This window comes from Pelophylax lessonae, assembly GCF_965119305.1.
Source record: "Pelophylax lessonae genome assembly, chromosome: 5".
Lineage (NCBI taxonomy): Eukaryota > Metazoa > Chordata > Amphibia > Anura > Ranidae > Pelophylax > Pelophylax lessonae.
In genome coordinates, this window is record NC_138772.1 from 33,020,906 (window position 1) to 33,037,389 (window position 16,484).

A 16,484-nucleotide genomic window follows, 5' to 3' on the forward strand; every position below is an offset into this window, starting at 1 on the left:
TCATGGAATATGGCATTCCCAGTGCGTCTTCAGGTTTACCGCACCAGTGATGAACTGCACTTTGGTAACAAAATTGCAAAATGGAATGCTGGTAGTGCAGTATTTGTACAACTGTTGCAATGATGGATGGTTAGTATAATGTTTGCCTGCCTGTAGATCGGCCTGCAATAATGTTCTGCACAGGATATAGGTGATCTAGAATACATTTTTCCATCCTCAACAAAACTGGGAGTTTCATTTTGAATAGGACCCTTCAAAAATACACTAAACCCTTTATTAATGGAAGACCCAAGAGCCGCATCTACCCATTCTATGTTCCTTCTTCGTATCATTGTGTTTATTACTATAGCGCAACCCACATGGAAGAAAAATATATTAAAAATATATTTTAAAATAAAATTTTTAACTTTTCACAAATATATTGGAAATATATTTGAAATGCTACAATTTTGGCCATATTCAATTTATTTCTACAATTTTTAGTCCAAATATATTGGAAATATATGTGAAATGCTACAATTTTGGCCATATTTAATATATTTCAAAATATTTTTTCCCTAAATATAATGGAAATACATTTTTCTTCCATATGGGAAGACTCTTGTTCAATAGCATTATTCTGGAAATTAAGTCAACTGGTCACCAACCTGGACTATTTAGTTTGATCTACGATGGGAAAATGCATAATAAGAGTTCACCTTGAGTTAAAAACCATATCAAAATGATCAGCAGAACCAGTTATGAGGATCTGAAGTAGTACAGAAACCTTAAAAATTTCTTTAAAAGCTCAGCTTGACCTCACTCCCTTTTCCCTCTCAAGCCTCCCTATTGCTTACCCTACTAATGGACAACCTCAGTGACCAACAGGGAGGCTGCCAAGGTAGAAGAGGTTAGACCAAGCTAAAATTTTGCAGAAAAAAATGTATGTAAGTTGTAACTTCAGTTGTCTATATCTTTGGTGCTGGCGGCCCGGTCGGTATTTTATATTACAGTGAAGTTCCTTATGTGTTGTATGGACATCATTACAACATTTGTGGAGTGTTAAAACTATGAATCCAAAAATGGCTTTGCTTTCTCAAGCCCTTCTTTTAGGAATTTTACATAGGTGGAGGTAGATACATCCTCCAAACCATCAGCAAAACTAAACAAGCTGGTGTCCACGTCCTCTGGCTTCACAGAAGTGATATCTAAGAAGTAGTTGGCGTTAATGTGGTGAACTACGGTTCCATTGGGAAGACAGATCATCATTTCCACAGGGAAATTGTACTTCTCCAAGTGAAGAGAGGCAAATGTTGCATACAATTTATTTTCCTGGTTATTTTGGAGCTCCTCAAGTTCCTTCACCAGCGACCAACTGCTGATGAAGCTCTCATTGAGCAAAGCAAGAACGGGCAAACTCTCCAGGACAGTCTCCCGGAGAGTTCGCCCCGAACCTCAGCAGGATTGATCATCCAAGGCACCCCAAAGTAAGATGGAGTGTACAAGTTTCTTTTCAGCAAAGGCTCTATCAAAAGCATCAGTGAAAGGAAGGTAGGATACCTTCTTAAAGGGGTACATGGTGACCGCAAGCTTTTTGGAAGCTTCCTCCCAATTTATTTCAGACTGCCAAATAATTTCATCAAATACAAACTCTAGAGGTTCGCCGTTGGAGCTTCGGCTGTCAATGACATCTCCATTCTCATCATAGATGACTGAAGGGATAGAGGGACCCATGGACTCTATTTCCATCTGAGGCAGATAGCCAATATCCACTTCCATATTACTGCTTTCACTTGCTCCATACAGCCATTCCATATCAACATTCAAAGTCCGGTTATTAGGGACATACATCTTGAAGTATCTCACATGAGAGCCATCTTTGGAGATGACAATATGACCAGTGAATTGACCTGGAGAAAACCAAAAAGGATAATTGGGTGGTTCATTAAGCTGGAACTCGGCATGAATCCGGAAAACAATGTCATAATAGAAGTCACCAATGGCTCGGATGCAAGCCACTGAACCTTGAGGAGCAAACCTGGTTTTTATAAATGGACGTGGATGAAACATGGACAATAGTTTATGGATGATAACTTCTTTTCCCTTTGGAGGTGGTGGATAAATTCGGTTATTAGGCAGGTATCCTGTGAAGATATTTAACTCACTTGGGATAATCCACCAAGGATCTCCAAGATTCAATTTGTGCTTTGGCGGGAGAAAGGCTTTAAACTGCTTGGCAAAGAAAACAGTAGTTGGCGTTACTGGGACAGTCCAGTTTCTCAATCCTGAAAGAGCGCTGTTGGTAATACCTAAAAAGCCATCCTTGCTCTTGGTCATGGTTTCCATGAGTAGAGGCTGAAAATGGGCAGTCACTGATATAGTTTCCCCATTGGGATCAAGGTCCTCCTCCTCTTCGTAGTCAGACACTGGGGTAATCCCAGTGAGTTTTTCAGCTATAGGTTTAAACTCCTCAGGACTGATGTACATATCCTTGTTGCTATCCAAGGAAGAGAAGAGGAAAAGACCCTCTGTGCCAAGCACCCGAAGAGCTGCCTCCTGCTGCTTTACCAGTTCATTATCACGGTACAACTTTACCCCAATTAGCAGGACGATTGCTAAGAAAACAATAGTCATTCTTTTAAAGATTTTATACCAAAACAAGGGCAATTTTTCTTCCTTGCTTTCTTCTTTGTCCACATTTTCTTGATGCACGCCATTTTCTGTCTCCTTGTCTTTTTTCCTCTTCCGAAGGTCAGTGGTCATATCTGCAATAAACAAGAAGCTTTAGTAACAAACTTGCTGGGCAACGCAATGCAAAACAAATGTTTATTGAAACCATCTTGTATGAAACAAATGTTTGGATATTAGGCTTTGTACACACCTATCTAAAAGGGAAGTATAAGTACCTAGACCTAAAAGGAAGATTTAATTGAAAGCAGGTGCCAGCAGCACAAGGGACACAAAGTGATAAGTCATGTCCCTTGTGCTGATTGTTTTTAAACTTAGACTTTAATGTGAATTCTCACTAATCCACTGCAGCAAGATTCTAGGGGACACCTCACAGGTTCACTGGACACTTACTTCCTGAAGTCTGTGCTGTCCTGTAACTTCCTTTATATATGCTTCTTACATCACCAATCATATTCAGACTTCCAAGGAAGGGTTGAATCTGATTGGTGGCTGTCCAATTGTCACAAGTACAGAAAAACAGGAAATAAAATATTTAACAGTATTCAACTCAATAGTAATTGAGGGAATCTACCCAGCAGGGACACAGGCAGCAATGGAAACCTGAGAGGGGTTCTAACCCTTCCCCACTTGTTTACATTGTAGAGCCTTCCCCTTCTTCCTATGACTCTGATAGTCTCTCTGCTATTTCGTAATCCCTATCCGTCTGCCCCCTTTAAATAGTTTGCAACATGTAAGACATCCTTTGATGATGAAATGCATCAGACGGAGCCTCTTGCTGACTTCGTGTTTTAGGAAGTGAGGATTCTTCAATGCGGGGTAAGTGTTTTTCTCCTAATTCGAATTGCGTTTTTATCTATGTGAGTGCATCCCTTTCTTTTATATACAATAAATGTTTATGAAGCGGTTTTGCACGGGCCTTTGTCTGCTTGCCTTATTTGAACCATGTGGTGCATTTGTGTGCTCACACCATTCTGGTGTTAGCATTTTCTACCAATCTGAAGAGTGGCGCATTTGGAGACTTGGGGTCCAAAATTAACGCTCAAGAAATCGCTGTATGACCACCTGCAACTCCTGCTTCCAACATGACAATGACCCAAAGCACACAGCAACAATGAGAACACAGTGGTTGAAGGAGAAAAAGGTGAATGCTCTTGCATGGCCTAGTCAGAGCCCAGACTTAAAGCGGAGTTCCACCCTAGTTATACATTTTTTTATAAAAATACCCCCGGGACAGTCAGGGCTAGCACATTCCACAATGGCTAGCCTCTGATCTGTCCCGGGTTGCACTTACCTTTCAGGAGAAAAACTTACCTTGAAATTGTCTTCTCCAGCGCTGCCATCTCGGGTGTGGGCAGCTTGAAGCCAGCGCGATCCTCTTCCGCGTCCTCTTCGGTCCTCTTCCTCCTTCTTCGGTCCCACGATGCACTGCAGCGGCCCCGACGTCACTTCCGGGTCGCGCGCGTCATCCCTCCACAGCTTCTGGGCATGCCCAGAAGCTGTTTAGAAGGGAATGACGCGCGCGCCCCGGAACTGACGTCGGGGCCGGTGCAGGCGCAATGATTCCTGGGAGCGATGACGTTCAGCTCCCAGGAATCATTGCAAAAGCCAGGAAGTGACGAATCGCCGTGGCCGCCGAGGGGAGGAAGAAGGAAGTAAGGTGAGTATATTTTCTCTAAAAGGTAAGTGAAAAAAAAAAAAAATTGCGATTATCCATTTGTTTTTCAGGTGACCGGGAGCGAGAAGATGGAGGTAAGTATAAATTTCGGGTGGAACTCCGCTTTAAAGTGGTTGTAAGCCCCCAGGTAGTGTTAGCATCTATAGGTGATCCTATATTAAGGTTTACCTATTGGTACTGTAAATATCTCCTAAACTTGCACCGTGTAGGAGATATTTACATTGACGTCATCTGCGCATGCGCTCTGAAGAAACGGCCGCCCATGACATTCCCTCAGAGCCCTGTGCCGTGAACAGCGGCTCCTGCGCGCAGCACGGGAGTGAGGTAATCGCTGCTCAGGCCAATCAGATGGCCAGATGACACGAACCAGGAAGCAAGATGACTGAATATGTTGGCCGTGTTACTGTTGAGCGGACATCGGGGGCTTCGTACTAAGGAAAGTATTTCATAATGAGCGAGTATGCAATGCATGCTCGCTCATTATGCCTTTGTCTTTCAGGTTTTTTTCTATTCAATTTTTGTTTTTCCCTGAGGTTTACAACCTCTTTAAACCCCACTGAAAATCTGTGGAAGGACTTGAAGACTGCAGTCCACGGACAGTCACCATGAAATTTAGCTGAACTTGAGCAATTCTGCAAAGAAGAGCGGGCAAATATTGCAAACTCTAGATGTGCAAAGATAATAGAGACCAATCTCAACAGGCTAAAGGCTGGAATGAAAGCAAAAGGTGGTCCAACAAAATACTGACGCAAGGGGAGGGGGAGGGGATCCTTTTTTGCAACTCAGTTTTTGGATTGGTTTTATTTTTTTCTGACATGTTGGTGTTATATCTTTCACTTTAAGTTGCACTAGTAAATACAGTTAGATAAAAACAAAAACTGTGTCTGCCTTCATTTCAGACTGCAAAGCATCAAAATGTGATTCTTTTCTATACCCACTGTGTATCCCCTTTACCAACAATTTAGGTGGACTCCTTCACACAAACACTCCTATGACTGTGATACCAGTTTTCAATTCAGCAAACAGCCAGTGTTAGATGGATGTCATCTTTTGGCATTTGAATTGAATATTTTGAAGCTTTAATACCATGTCTACCTCCTTAAATAATCAATAATTGTAAAAAGTGGCGCATAGCAGAAAAAACACCCATGGAAGGAGTGATTGAATGAATAATATCTTAATACAAACGTCCATAAATAGATAAATAGATTCATGTAAAGTTCATATAGGAGACACTTCTGATGTTAGCTGTCCACCACACCACATCAATATGTAACACCGCTCCCTCTTGGTAATTCACTCACCAGATGACTATCAAACACTCGCATATCCAGCAAGACAGGGAAACCTCTTACAGGTTTAGTAATAATCCAACCGATGGCACTCCATAATAATATATGGCAATTTGAGGGGAAATAGAAGATAACCATAGAGTGATACCAACAGCAAACAAACTTTTATTCAAGTGAAAATCTTCATAAATTACACTCACATTTCCCAAATGGTAAACTGGCAAAATAAATCCACAGATGCCGTCGATGTTACGAAGTTTGGAGAGGAATAGTAGACACGTAGAATGTCACATTTGTATTCACCGACACCACGATCTGCCAGCGGCATCTGTGGATTCGTTTTGCCAGTTTACCATTTGGGAAATGTGAGTGTAGTTTATGAAGATTTTTACTAAGTTTGTTTGCTATTACGGTATCACGCTATGGGTATCTTCCCTTTTCCCTCAAATTGCCATATATAATTATGGAGTGCCATTAGTTGGTGAATATCGTTTGGATTATTACTAAACCTGTCTTGCTGGATATGCGATTATTTGATATTCATCTGGTGATTGGATTACCAAGAGGGAGCGGTGTTACACATTCACGTGGTGTGGTGGACAGCTAACATCAGAAGTGTCTCCTATATGAACTTTACAATATTTATTTATTTATTTATGGACGTTTGTATTAAGTTATTATTCATTCAATCACTCCTTCCACAGGTGTTTTTTTTCGCTATGGATTATTACTAAAGCTGTAAGAGGTTTCCCTGTCTTGCTGGATATGCGAGTGTAATGGAACAGGGCACCCCTGACCAGGTGCCTCCGTTGACAGATGCTCCTAGTGCTTCCCAAGGGGCTCCAAGCACTCCACCAGACACCGTAACCACTTCAGACCCCACGAAATGCCGTAGCTTGGTTAGGGTCTCGCAATCTCCTACCCACCCTGGACCTACGACAAGGCTCCAGGTTCCTGTGGGTGAACCTCTCTTTCCCCAGAGAGTGCAGCACGAACAAGCTCTTACACAAGCTCTTACAAGAGCTTAGTGATTCTCTAAGGGAGTATGGAGGACCATAGCAGCAGATTCCCCCAATAAGAGACAGAACTCTAGATTGAGGGTGAAGGAACTCTAGAACAACTTTATTGAACAAGACTTGTATACAGAATTTGGAACATCCCGCCCCCAACAACCACTTTCCTATTGGTCAATTGTAAAGTACCTGTAGTTCTCCTTCAGGTCCTCCTTAGCCATGCAAATGAGACATTAGCCATGAAAATGAGTCAGCAGGGATTGTTACGATAGCTTGACCAGAAGGACTGTTATGTGTAATGACACAGAAGCCCCCAGGGGGCAATCAATGTACACAATAGCCAGACACAGAACAATGGGAGGTCATTAGCACTTAACAATGAGACAGGGCAATCCACATTCCCTCCCAATACACAAACAAAAGGAAAACCTTGCTGACATTGAAAGATATGTAATATACACAGCATTTAGGAATTACAGATTTCATGGCAAATGGGAATAAATCTTTATATTCCTATATGGAGATATTGCTGACAAATATGAAACAATCCAAACCATTACTTATCTGTCTTTATATTCCAGTGACGGTGAATACTGTCACAGCGAGTATTTGATATTCATCTGGTGAGTGGATTACCAAGAGGGAGCGGTGTTACACATTCACGTGGTGTGGTGAACAGCTAACATCAGAAGTGTCTACTATATGAACTTTACAATATTTATTTATTTATTTATCTATTTATGGATGTTTGTATTAAGTTATTATTCATTAAATCACTCCTTCCACAGGTGATTTTTTTCTGCTATGCGCCACTGTTTACCATTATTGATTATTTAAAGAGGAAGTAAACCCTCCTCTACAACTTGTACCTATAGGTAAGCCTATGATAAGGCTTACCTATAGGTACTGTAAATATCTCCTAAACATGTACCGTTTAGGAGATATTTACCTTACATGCAGCCAGTGATGTCACTCGCGCATGCGCTCTGAAGGAACGGCCGCTCGTGCCGTTCCTTCAGAGTCCCGTGCCATGACTGTCGGCTCTCGCGCGCGTGCGCGGGAGCGACGTCACCGCGGCTCCGGCCAATCAGATGGCCGGATGCCGAGATCCCGGAAGACGGGCGACTGACTGGACATGTCGCCCGTCATAGAGGTGAGTTAGCGGCACGGCGGGGGCTCATTCTAAGGTAAGTATTGCATAATGAGCTAGTATGCGATGCATACTAGCTCATTATGTCTTTCTCTTGCAGGGTGGGGAAAAAAAAAAAAACGAGTTTACAACCTCTTTAAGGAGGTAGACATGGTTTTAATATTTGTTTTTTTTTTTCGAAGTGGCAGCTGTTTAATTAATTTTAAATTAATTAATTTAATGTATTTAATTTATTGTGAATTCTTAATTACTTCTTATTCAACTTGACTTTTAGTGCTGAGGCGCAGTGGTAAGTTCCATTTTATTAGAGCGCCTTTAGGGTGGACTTAGCATTAATATTTTGAAGCTGTTTGTTGGTTGTATCATGTACAGGACTTGATGCGTTGAACTATTTAATCAAGAAAACCTTATTCATCTGTGTATGGCGAGAAGTGACATCCAAGGGCGATTGCTTTTCTTGTACTTGTTTTATGTCCATCACCATTATACTACTAATGGGATTTCAGGCACTTGTCGGCGTGGAACTATGAGCACAGAGCCTGAATATTCATCATTTTGTCACAAGAGATATCCTCAAGTGAATCCTTTGCGTTTGATACTTATCTTTTATGTGGAAAGCCAATTAATATCATTGCTACACTATACTGAATAGCTTCAAGTAATCGCTCAGTGCCTAGATAAGTGGGAGAAAGGAGGAATCCAAACTGTCCCCCCCCCCCCCCAAAAGCATCTATTGTGGCAGGTACTTGCCCAGCGTCTCCAGCACAGTGCTATGGGTCTTGAGATTGCTGTAAATGTTTTCTGTCGCTTTCAGGCAGTCACATTTTTTTCAATTCAGGCATGAGAAGTGCAGCAATAAACAGGGCACAGACCAGTGGCAGCTGGTGCATTGGGGGCACAGGGGCGCCGCCCCCCTATCCATGTGTCTAGCCCCCTAATCTACATACAGGGTGCCAGGTGCATGGATTCCAATGGGTTTTTTTTTTTTTTTTAGCACGTGATGAGAGCCAGAGGCTCTAATAGGCTTCAAAAAAGGGTGGGCTCGGGGGGCAGAGCACTGCACCCTGAGCCTACCCAGTTGTGTGACAATAGCGAATGAATATTTGCTAATATCACACTGTTTCTCCTCCCAGCCAATCAGGAAGCGGGTCCTGAGACCCGTTTCCTGATTGGCCAAAAGGAGAGGCCATGCTATTGGCCAAGGAAGAGGAGGATGGAGGAGACGCAGGGGAAGCCGCCGCCGCCACCGCCGGGGGAAGCCGCCGCTGCTGCTGCCTGCCCTCCATGTCAGTCCAGGTGAGGGGGACGGGGGGGGTGTGATATGGTGTGCGAGCTGGTGTGGTCCGGAGGGGGGGGGTACGGTGTGGTCCGTCTGCCGCCCCAGCCCATGGAGCATCAGCCGCCACTGGCACAGACCATCCTGTACAGTGGGGGAAATAATTATTGGATCCCCTGCAGATTTTGTAAGTTTGCCCGCTTACAAAGAAATGAAGGGTCTATAATTTTTTATCATAGGTGTATTATAAATGATGGACATAGAATATCAACCAAAATCCAGAAAAAACACACACGATACAAATGTTATAAATTGAGTTGCAGTTCAGTAAATAAAATAAGTATTTGATCCCCAAGCAAAACATGACTTAGAACTTGGTGGAGAAACCCTTGTTGGCAAGCACAGAGGTCAGACATTTCTTGCAGTTAGTGACAAGGTTTGCACACATCTCAGGAGGGATTTTGGTCTTTTTTACAGATTTTCTCTACATCCTGGAAGGTTTCTTGGCAACTCAAAGTTTCAGCTCCTTCCATGAATTTTCTATAGGATTAAGGTCTGGAAACTGACTAGGCCACTCCATGACCTTAATCACTTGCTGACCAGCCACCATAGATATACGGCGGCAGGTTCCCACGAGTCGCTGTACCTGCGCATGCCCATTCATGCGTGGGGAAGCTGATCCACATGTCCCCGATTTCCACCAGGCACCCACGATCGCTCCCCACCGAGAGAGAATGGCGGTCTGCCATTGTCAAACACAGCAGACCGTTGTTCTCTCAGCAATCAACACAGGACTCCTGTGTTCTTCCTATTTAGGAACACAGGTCCCTGTGTTGATTCCATAAGCCCATCCCCCCACAGGTAGAAAACACCCCCTAGGCATACATTTAACCCTTTGATCGCCCCTGGATTAACCCCTTCCCTGCCAGTGCCCTTATTGCTAAAAAAAAAAAAAAAAAAATCACTGATCGCCGACATTACTAATAAATAAAATAAATAAAAATGACATAAATCTTTCCCCTAGTTTGTATACCTGATAACTTTTGTGCAAACCAATCAAAATATGGTTGTTGGGATTTTTTTTTTTTTTTACCAAAAATGTGTAGCAGAATACAAATTGCATATGTGAAAAATATATATATGAATCTCCTGTGCATATAAAGTGCTTCAGTGAAAAGGGGTCACCCACAAAGCGTGTCCATATTATGCATACCAATACATATACATAGATATAATACTGTGCAACATTCCAAAAAAATCATGAGATCATAACATCATAACAATAGTGCCAAAATAAATATAATAAATGTGCAAAAAATATATAGATCAATAAGGTGCGGCTGTGCTCTGTGCACATTATCCACTCAATGTCCAACAACTGTGTATGTACAGCCTATGTTGTCCAAGTGAAATATCACTACCATGCAGGGGAGCAGTGATGGTGGGTATCTCCAAGGCACTCGTGCGGAAACGGTGGGAGTCAAAGCTTACCAAATATAGTAGATCCCTGTTACCTTATGGCAACCTGGATCACATATCGCTTATTCTGTTCTCCAGCTGCTGGGAGATCGTTTGTTGCTGCTGGGGTGGTATTTTGTTGTGGGAGTTCATTGTTGCCGGGGGGGGGGGGTCTATTGTTTCTAGGCAATTCTATTATTGCTGGGGGTGGGGGTCTACTTCTCCTGGCTGTTGGGGGATCTACTTTACTACTTTTCTGGTTAATAAATTACTTAGCACCACAAAATTATACTTGGCTCTGTATTCTCTAAAAGAGGCACTACTGGGAGGTGGGTAGGGGTGGAACCAAGGAACGATGCTCAGAGGTGGGTAGGGGATGGAGACAAGGGGTAACTCATAAGGGAAGCGTTTCTGCACCTATTCATGATGAGAAAAAAAAGCCCTGCTTTTGGTACAGCTCTCGCGGAACACCTTGTTAGAATTTGCAATATACAGTATCTTCAGGGGTGAGTATACGCTGCTTTCATTTGTATCTTGTATATCCATCTGAAATTCAGCTTTAACCCCCATGAGATGATTTTTTTTGGTGACAGGTTCTCTTTAATGAGACATCAGGGGTCTAAAAGACCCCTGATGTCTTATCTGTGCACCAATTAATCGAATGCATTGCAGTAAGTGAAAGGGGGTCCTGAAAGTGACACTTTACATGTCGCTTCTGGACCAGCAAGAAAAAAGGGGAGCTGTTCGCTGGGTAACAGCAGCACGCGCCATGCTGGTCCTGCGCAGCGAACCAGTGTTGTCTGGTGTAAGCTGCCGCTTTATGTCAATGCTCCAGGTGCAGCATCATCAGGAGTCCAGCTTCCTCTTCCATGTCCCCCTGATGATGTGCAGTGCAGCAAAGAGTGCCCAGTGCATGTGCAGTGCACCAAAGAGTTCCCAATACACGCGCAGTGCAGCAAAGAGTTCCCAGTGCATGCGCAGTGCACCAAAGTATTCCCAGTGCATGCGCAGTGCAGCAAAGAGTTCCCAGTGCATGCGCAGTGCAGCAAAGAGTTCCCAGTGCATGCGCAGTGCAGAAAAGAGTTCCCAGTGCATGCGCAGTGCACCAAAGAGTTCCTAGTGCATGCACAGTGCAGCAAAGAGTTCCCAGTGCATGTGCAGTGCAGCAAAGAGTTCCCAGTGCATGCGCAGTGCAGCAAAGAGTTCCCAGTGCATGCGCAGTGCAGCAAAGTGTTCCCAGTGCATGCACAGTGCAGAAAAGAGTTCCCAGTGCATGTGCAGTGCAGCAAAGTGTTCCCAGTGCATGCGCAGTGCAGCAAAGAGTTCCCAGTGCATGTGCAGTGCAGCAAAGTGTTCCCAGTGCATGCGCAGTGCAGCAAAGAGTTCCCAGTGCATGTGCAGTGCAGCAAAGAGTTCCCAGTGCATGTGCAGTGCAGCAAAGTGTTCCCAGTGCATGTGCAGTGCACCAAAGTATTCCCAGTGCATGCGCAGTGCAGCAAAGAGTTCCCAGTGCATGCGCAGTGCAGCAAAGAGTTCCCAGTGCATGCGCAGTGCAGAAAAGAGTTCCCAGTGCATGCGCAGTGCACCAAAGAGTTCCTAGTGCATGCACAGTGCAGCAAAGAGTTCCCAGTGCATGTGCAGTGCAGCAAAGAGTTCCCGATGCATGCGCAGTGCAGCAAAGAGTTCCCAGTGCATGCGCAGTGCAGCAAAGTGTTCCCAGTGCATGTGCAGTGCAGCAAAGTGTTCCCAGTGCATGCGCAGTGCAGCAAAGAGTTCCCAGTGCATGTGCAGTGCAGCAAAGTGTTCCCAGTGCATGCGCAGTGCAGCAAAGAGTTCCCAGTGCATGTGCAGTGCAGCAAAGTGTTCCCAGTGCATGCGCAGTGCAGAAAAGAGTTCCCAGTGCATGTGCAGTGCAGCAAAGTGTTCCCAGTGCATGCGCAGTGCAGCAAAGAGTTCCCAGTGCATGTGCAGTGCAGCAAAGAGTTCCTAGTGCATGCGCAGTTTGGAGCATAATCCCCTGAAGACTGGTTGAGGAAGTAATAAGTGCATTAACCAGAGCTGCAAAATAAATAAAAAAATAAATAAAAATGTAACCCCCCTCCATTTCTCCCCAAAAATTATAATATCCAATTTTTAAGAGGCAAGTTATAGGGGAGGGGGGGGGGGGGAGTTCGGCTTTAAAATATGAATAGTTATTTGGCTGGCTGGAAATGAATGGACTGGGCACTGGATCATTCACAGAGCTCATGAAAATCGAATTAAACACAATATTAGCCTGCAGGCTTCAACCTCAGTCACTGACCTTCACATGTTCCAGAGCGGAAAGGAAGGGGATGGCGGGGGAGATGTATCAAACTTGCGGCACAGCGAGGGACTGCAGAACTGGAGAAGAACGAGGCTCCATTCCTAGATCTGTCCCTATGCTGCTCTATGGTAGCACTGCACCAGTATTACAATAAAAACTGACAGATGTTTAAAGGGAAAGTGTTAAGGGTTGTGGTCAGTTTTAATTAAGTTTTCTTTTTAAAGCCAAATTCCACCATTACAGCTCCGTGCTGCTGATCTCCTGTAGCCTCTTTGCAGCCACTTTCTGCCTACATATACCCCAGCGATGGCTGCATTCCATTTCTCAGGACGACCACTTGTAGCCTCCATCGAAAGCCCCTTGTGAGAGGGTGACAACACTGGAGCACAACTGGTAGACAGGGGCAGAGCGTTGTCACCTCAAGACAGGAAGAGAAGAGCCTGAACAAGGAGTTTTATGGCAGGATCACCAGTGACTACTTTACCTGTTTCCTGCCTGGCCCATAGACAAGCTCCGGCCGTCATATGTCTATAGGTTGGGCGGGAGCTTACTCGTTCTCTGGGTGGACATCATATGATGCCCCCCCCCCCCCCCCCGAACAGGCGGCACTATCTGTCACCTGCTGTGTCCACTGCCACAGCTGATGACAGATCACTGTACTGGCCCATTGCCTGTACCAAGTTTTTTTTTTCTTTTAAGCCCGTGGTGTGTGAAACACACTCAAAAGACTTAACACCCGGTGCATAAAAAAGTGCACACACGCAAACGTGAGACACACATGGCCCTCCTCCGAAGAGGAAGGGCCCTGACCCTGATCCCCCGGGGAGCAAAGCTCCTGACAGGGACTGAGGTACTCACTTTGGCCCACCCAGCCGAAGCCGGGCGGACCCCATTCTCCAGGGGGACTGCCGAAACAGCCCACCCCGAGTACTAGGTGGGGCTCCCCCGAAGGGAGACCCCATGAGAGAGGGTGAACCAAGCCAGAAGGCCATATCCACCCCCTCCCAAGACTTTCAGGGCAGGCCTGAGGACCTACGCCGTGCTCATCGTGCAAAGTGCTCAACCAAAAAAAGGGACAAACGTGGACACACAACAAAGAAAAAGAGTGGGGAAAAGGGAAGTGGAGAAGTGCTGGGTAGTGCCAAAGTGCAGGACCTTGGCAGGCCCCCTGGCCAGGAATAAAAAATTCCTCTGGTGCTGGCCAAAAGGCAGGTGCTGAAAAAGTGTGATGGTGCAGTGACCAAGGTGCCGAAAAACTCAGGTGAGCTGCCCCTCACCAGTGAGAATTAGGGCACCCCTGGGCTGCCACCCCAGGGGCACGTACACCACTGGCTTTTTCTGTTTCGGCCCCCGGCCAGACCCTGTGTAGCCCTATCCCATCAGAAGGCATCAGAACTTTAGACAGCTTAGGGAGAACCTGCCTTCAACTGGGGACAAGCCTTTTGCAAGGCCAGATTCAACCCAGGAGGAAAGGTCCCCCCACCACCATCCGCCATTCCTTACCAATCACATCCAGGAGCAGTACTAACCGGAAAATTGGCGAAACCGGCTTTCTTGCACCCTTCAAACTAATAGGGGCGGACCCATTCAAATCAGAAGGCAATGGACCCATCCGGCTTTCTCTGGTGTGGCTTACTTCCCGGTCCTCCAGTTACGCCCAGAGCGCCCGGTTCATTTCGGCCCCCACCGATACTAACCATCAGGTTCCATACCAACTGATAAGAACAGATACTACACTTGATCTTAGCCAAAAGGCCGAGAAGCGATATCGATTCACTTAATCCATGCCTGGAGGTACCAAGTGACCACTGTGACCAATCACAGCAGATCACATGGCAGTTGTACACAATGAAAGGATTCCATTCATGCCCTTTATTGTGTACATTTGTGTTACTTGCTGTGACTGATCACAGTGATCACATGGTACAGACAGGGTCAATCACAGCACTGAATTCATGCATTTCATTTGGAAAAAATGGTTGCTTATAACAGTGAAATTCACTGCTATAAGCAATCATAGTGAGAAGTCCTGACCGCCTCCCCAGAGTAGCACAGTGTTACTATGGTAACACTGTATTGCTCTTGTTACGGTATGCAATAAAAAGAAATTGTAGAAAAAAAAATAAAATATTAAAAAAAAAAAATGTTTTTTAATTAAATAAGATTTTTTTTTTTTTTTTTTACATATCGTCACCAGTCAGTGTCCCTGATCACTGCCACATCAGTTATATGATGACGCTTTACTGCACTGGTGACCGTATGTAAAAAAAAAAAAAATAAATACATTTCTTCATTTTACAAAAAAAATACAACTTCAAAAAGCACCGTGCATCTAAATACCTTGGACTGTCTACTTTCCAAAAAGGGATAATTTGGGGGCCGTATTGTCCTGGCGTTTCCGGGCCTCAAGAAATGTGATGGCTGTCAGCACATCAGGATTGATCCGTTTTCAGATATATATATCATAGTTTGTGGACTCTATAACTTTCCAACAGACTAAGGCCTCTTGCACATTGCAACGTGAAAAAGCTCAGTGAAGCTTTTTTTTTTATTTTGAGCTAAAGTACAGCACATTCATTGTAATGTGCCTATGCACACAGGTGCATTCTTCAGTAAAAACAAAATAGAAAATTCTGCATTTTTGGTCAGTGATTTACGCCTCATGCACCCATTTGCAGATAGTACAGAACAAGAAGGATGAAAAAGTTTCACGCATTTGCGAGAAAATTCGTGCAAATACATAAAAAAAAAAAGTAGATGCTCAAACAGGAGTATCGTGTGGCCTTAGAAATATACACTGATTTGGGTTATTTTTACCAAAGAAACGTAACAGAATACATTTTGGAATAAATTTATGAAGATTATTTGAAACATTTTAAACAGAAATGAAGAAAAATTTGTTTTTTTTTTTTGTTTTTTTTTATTTAATTTTCAGTCTTTATTTGTTTTTTGTTTTTAGCAATAAATAAAAAAAAAGCCAGTGATGATTAAATACCACCAAAAGAAAGCCCTATTGGCCTGGGCAGGTAAGGGATAAAAGTGCCCGGTATTGAAGTGGTTCAAGAAAGTTGCAGATTTAGAAACACCAAAAATAGCTTTTGAAATAATAATTTGTTTATGGGGGCACTGGTCACTCTGCATTGATGGGGGCACTGGTCACCCTGCATTGATGAGGGCACTGGTCACTCTGCATTGATGAGGGCACTGGTCACTCTGCATTGATGGGGGCACTGGTCACTCTGCATTGATGGGGGCACTGGTCACTCTGCATTGATGGGGGCACTGGTCACTCTGCATTGATGGGGGCACTGGTCACTCTGCATTGATGGGGGCACTGGTCACTCTGCATTGATGGGGGCACTGGTCACTCTGCATTGATGGGGGCACTGGTCACTCTGCATTGATGGGGGCACTGGTCACTCTGCATTGATGGGGGCACTGGTCACTCTGCATTGATGGGGGCACTGGTCACTCTGCATTGTTGGGGGCACTGGTCACTCTGCATTGATGAGGGCACTGGTCACTCTGCATTGATGAGGGCACTGGTCACTCTGCATTGTTGGGGGCATTGGTCACTCTGCATTGATGGGGGCACTGGTCACTCTGCATTGATGGGGGCACTGGTCACTCTGCATTGATGGGGGC

The 16,484-nt window shown here is 44.4% G+C and overlaps 1 protein-coding gene across 1 annotated transcript; it reads right to left on the reverse strand.

The window, feature by feature from the left end:
• Positions 1–600: 600 nt before the first annotated feature.
• SELENON (selenoprotein N) lies at positions 601–2,742 on the reverse strand (the record flags this gene model as incomplete). The annotated part of the gene is made up of 1 exon (XM_082259636.1): positions 601–2,742. One exon carries the CDS (start codon positions 2,740–2,742, stop codon positions 1,048–1,050), a length of 1,695 nt encoding a protein of 564 aa, XP_082115762.1. The 3' UTR covers positions 601–1,047.
• Between the last annotated feature and the right edge of the window lie 13,742 nt (positions 2,743–16,484).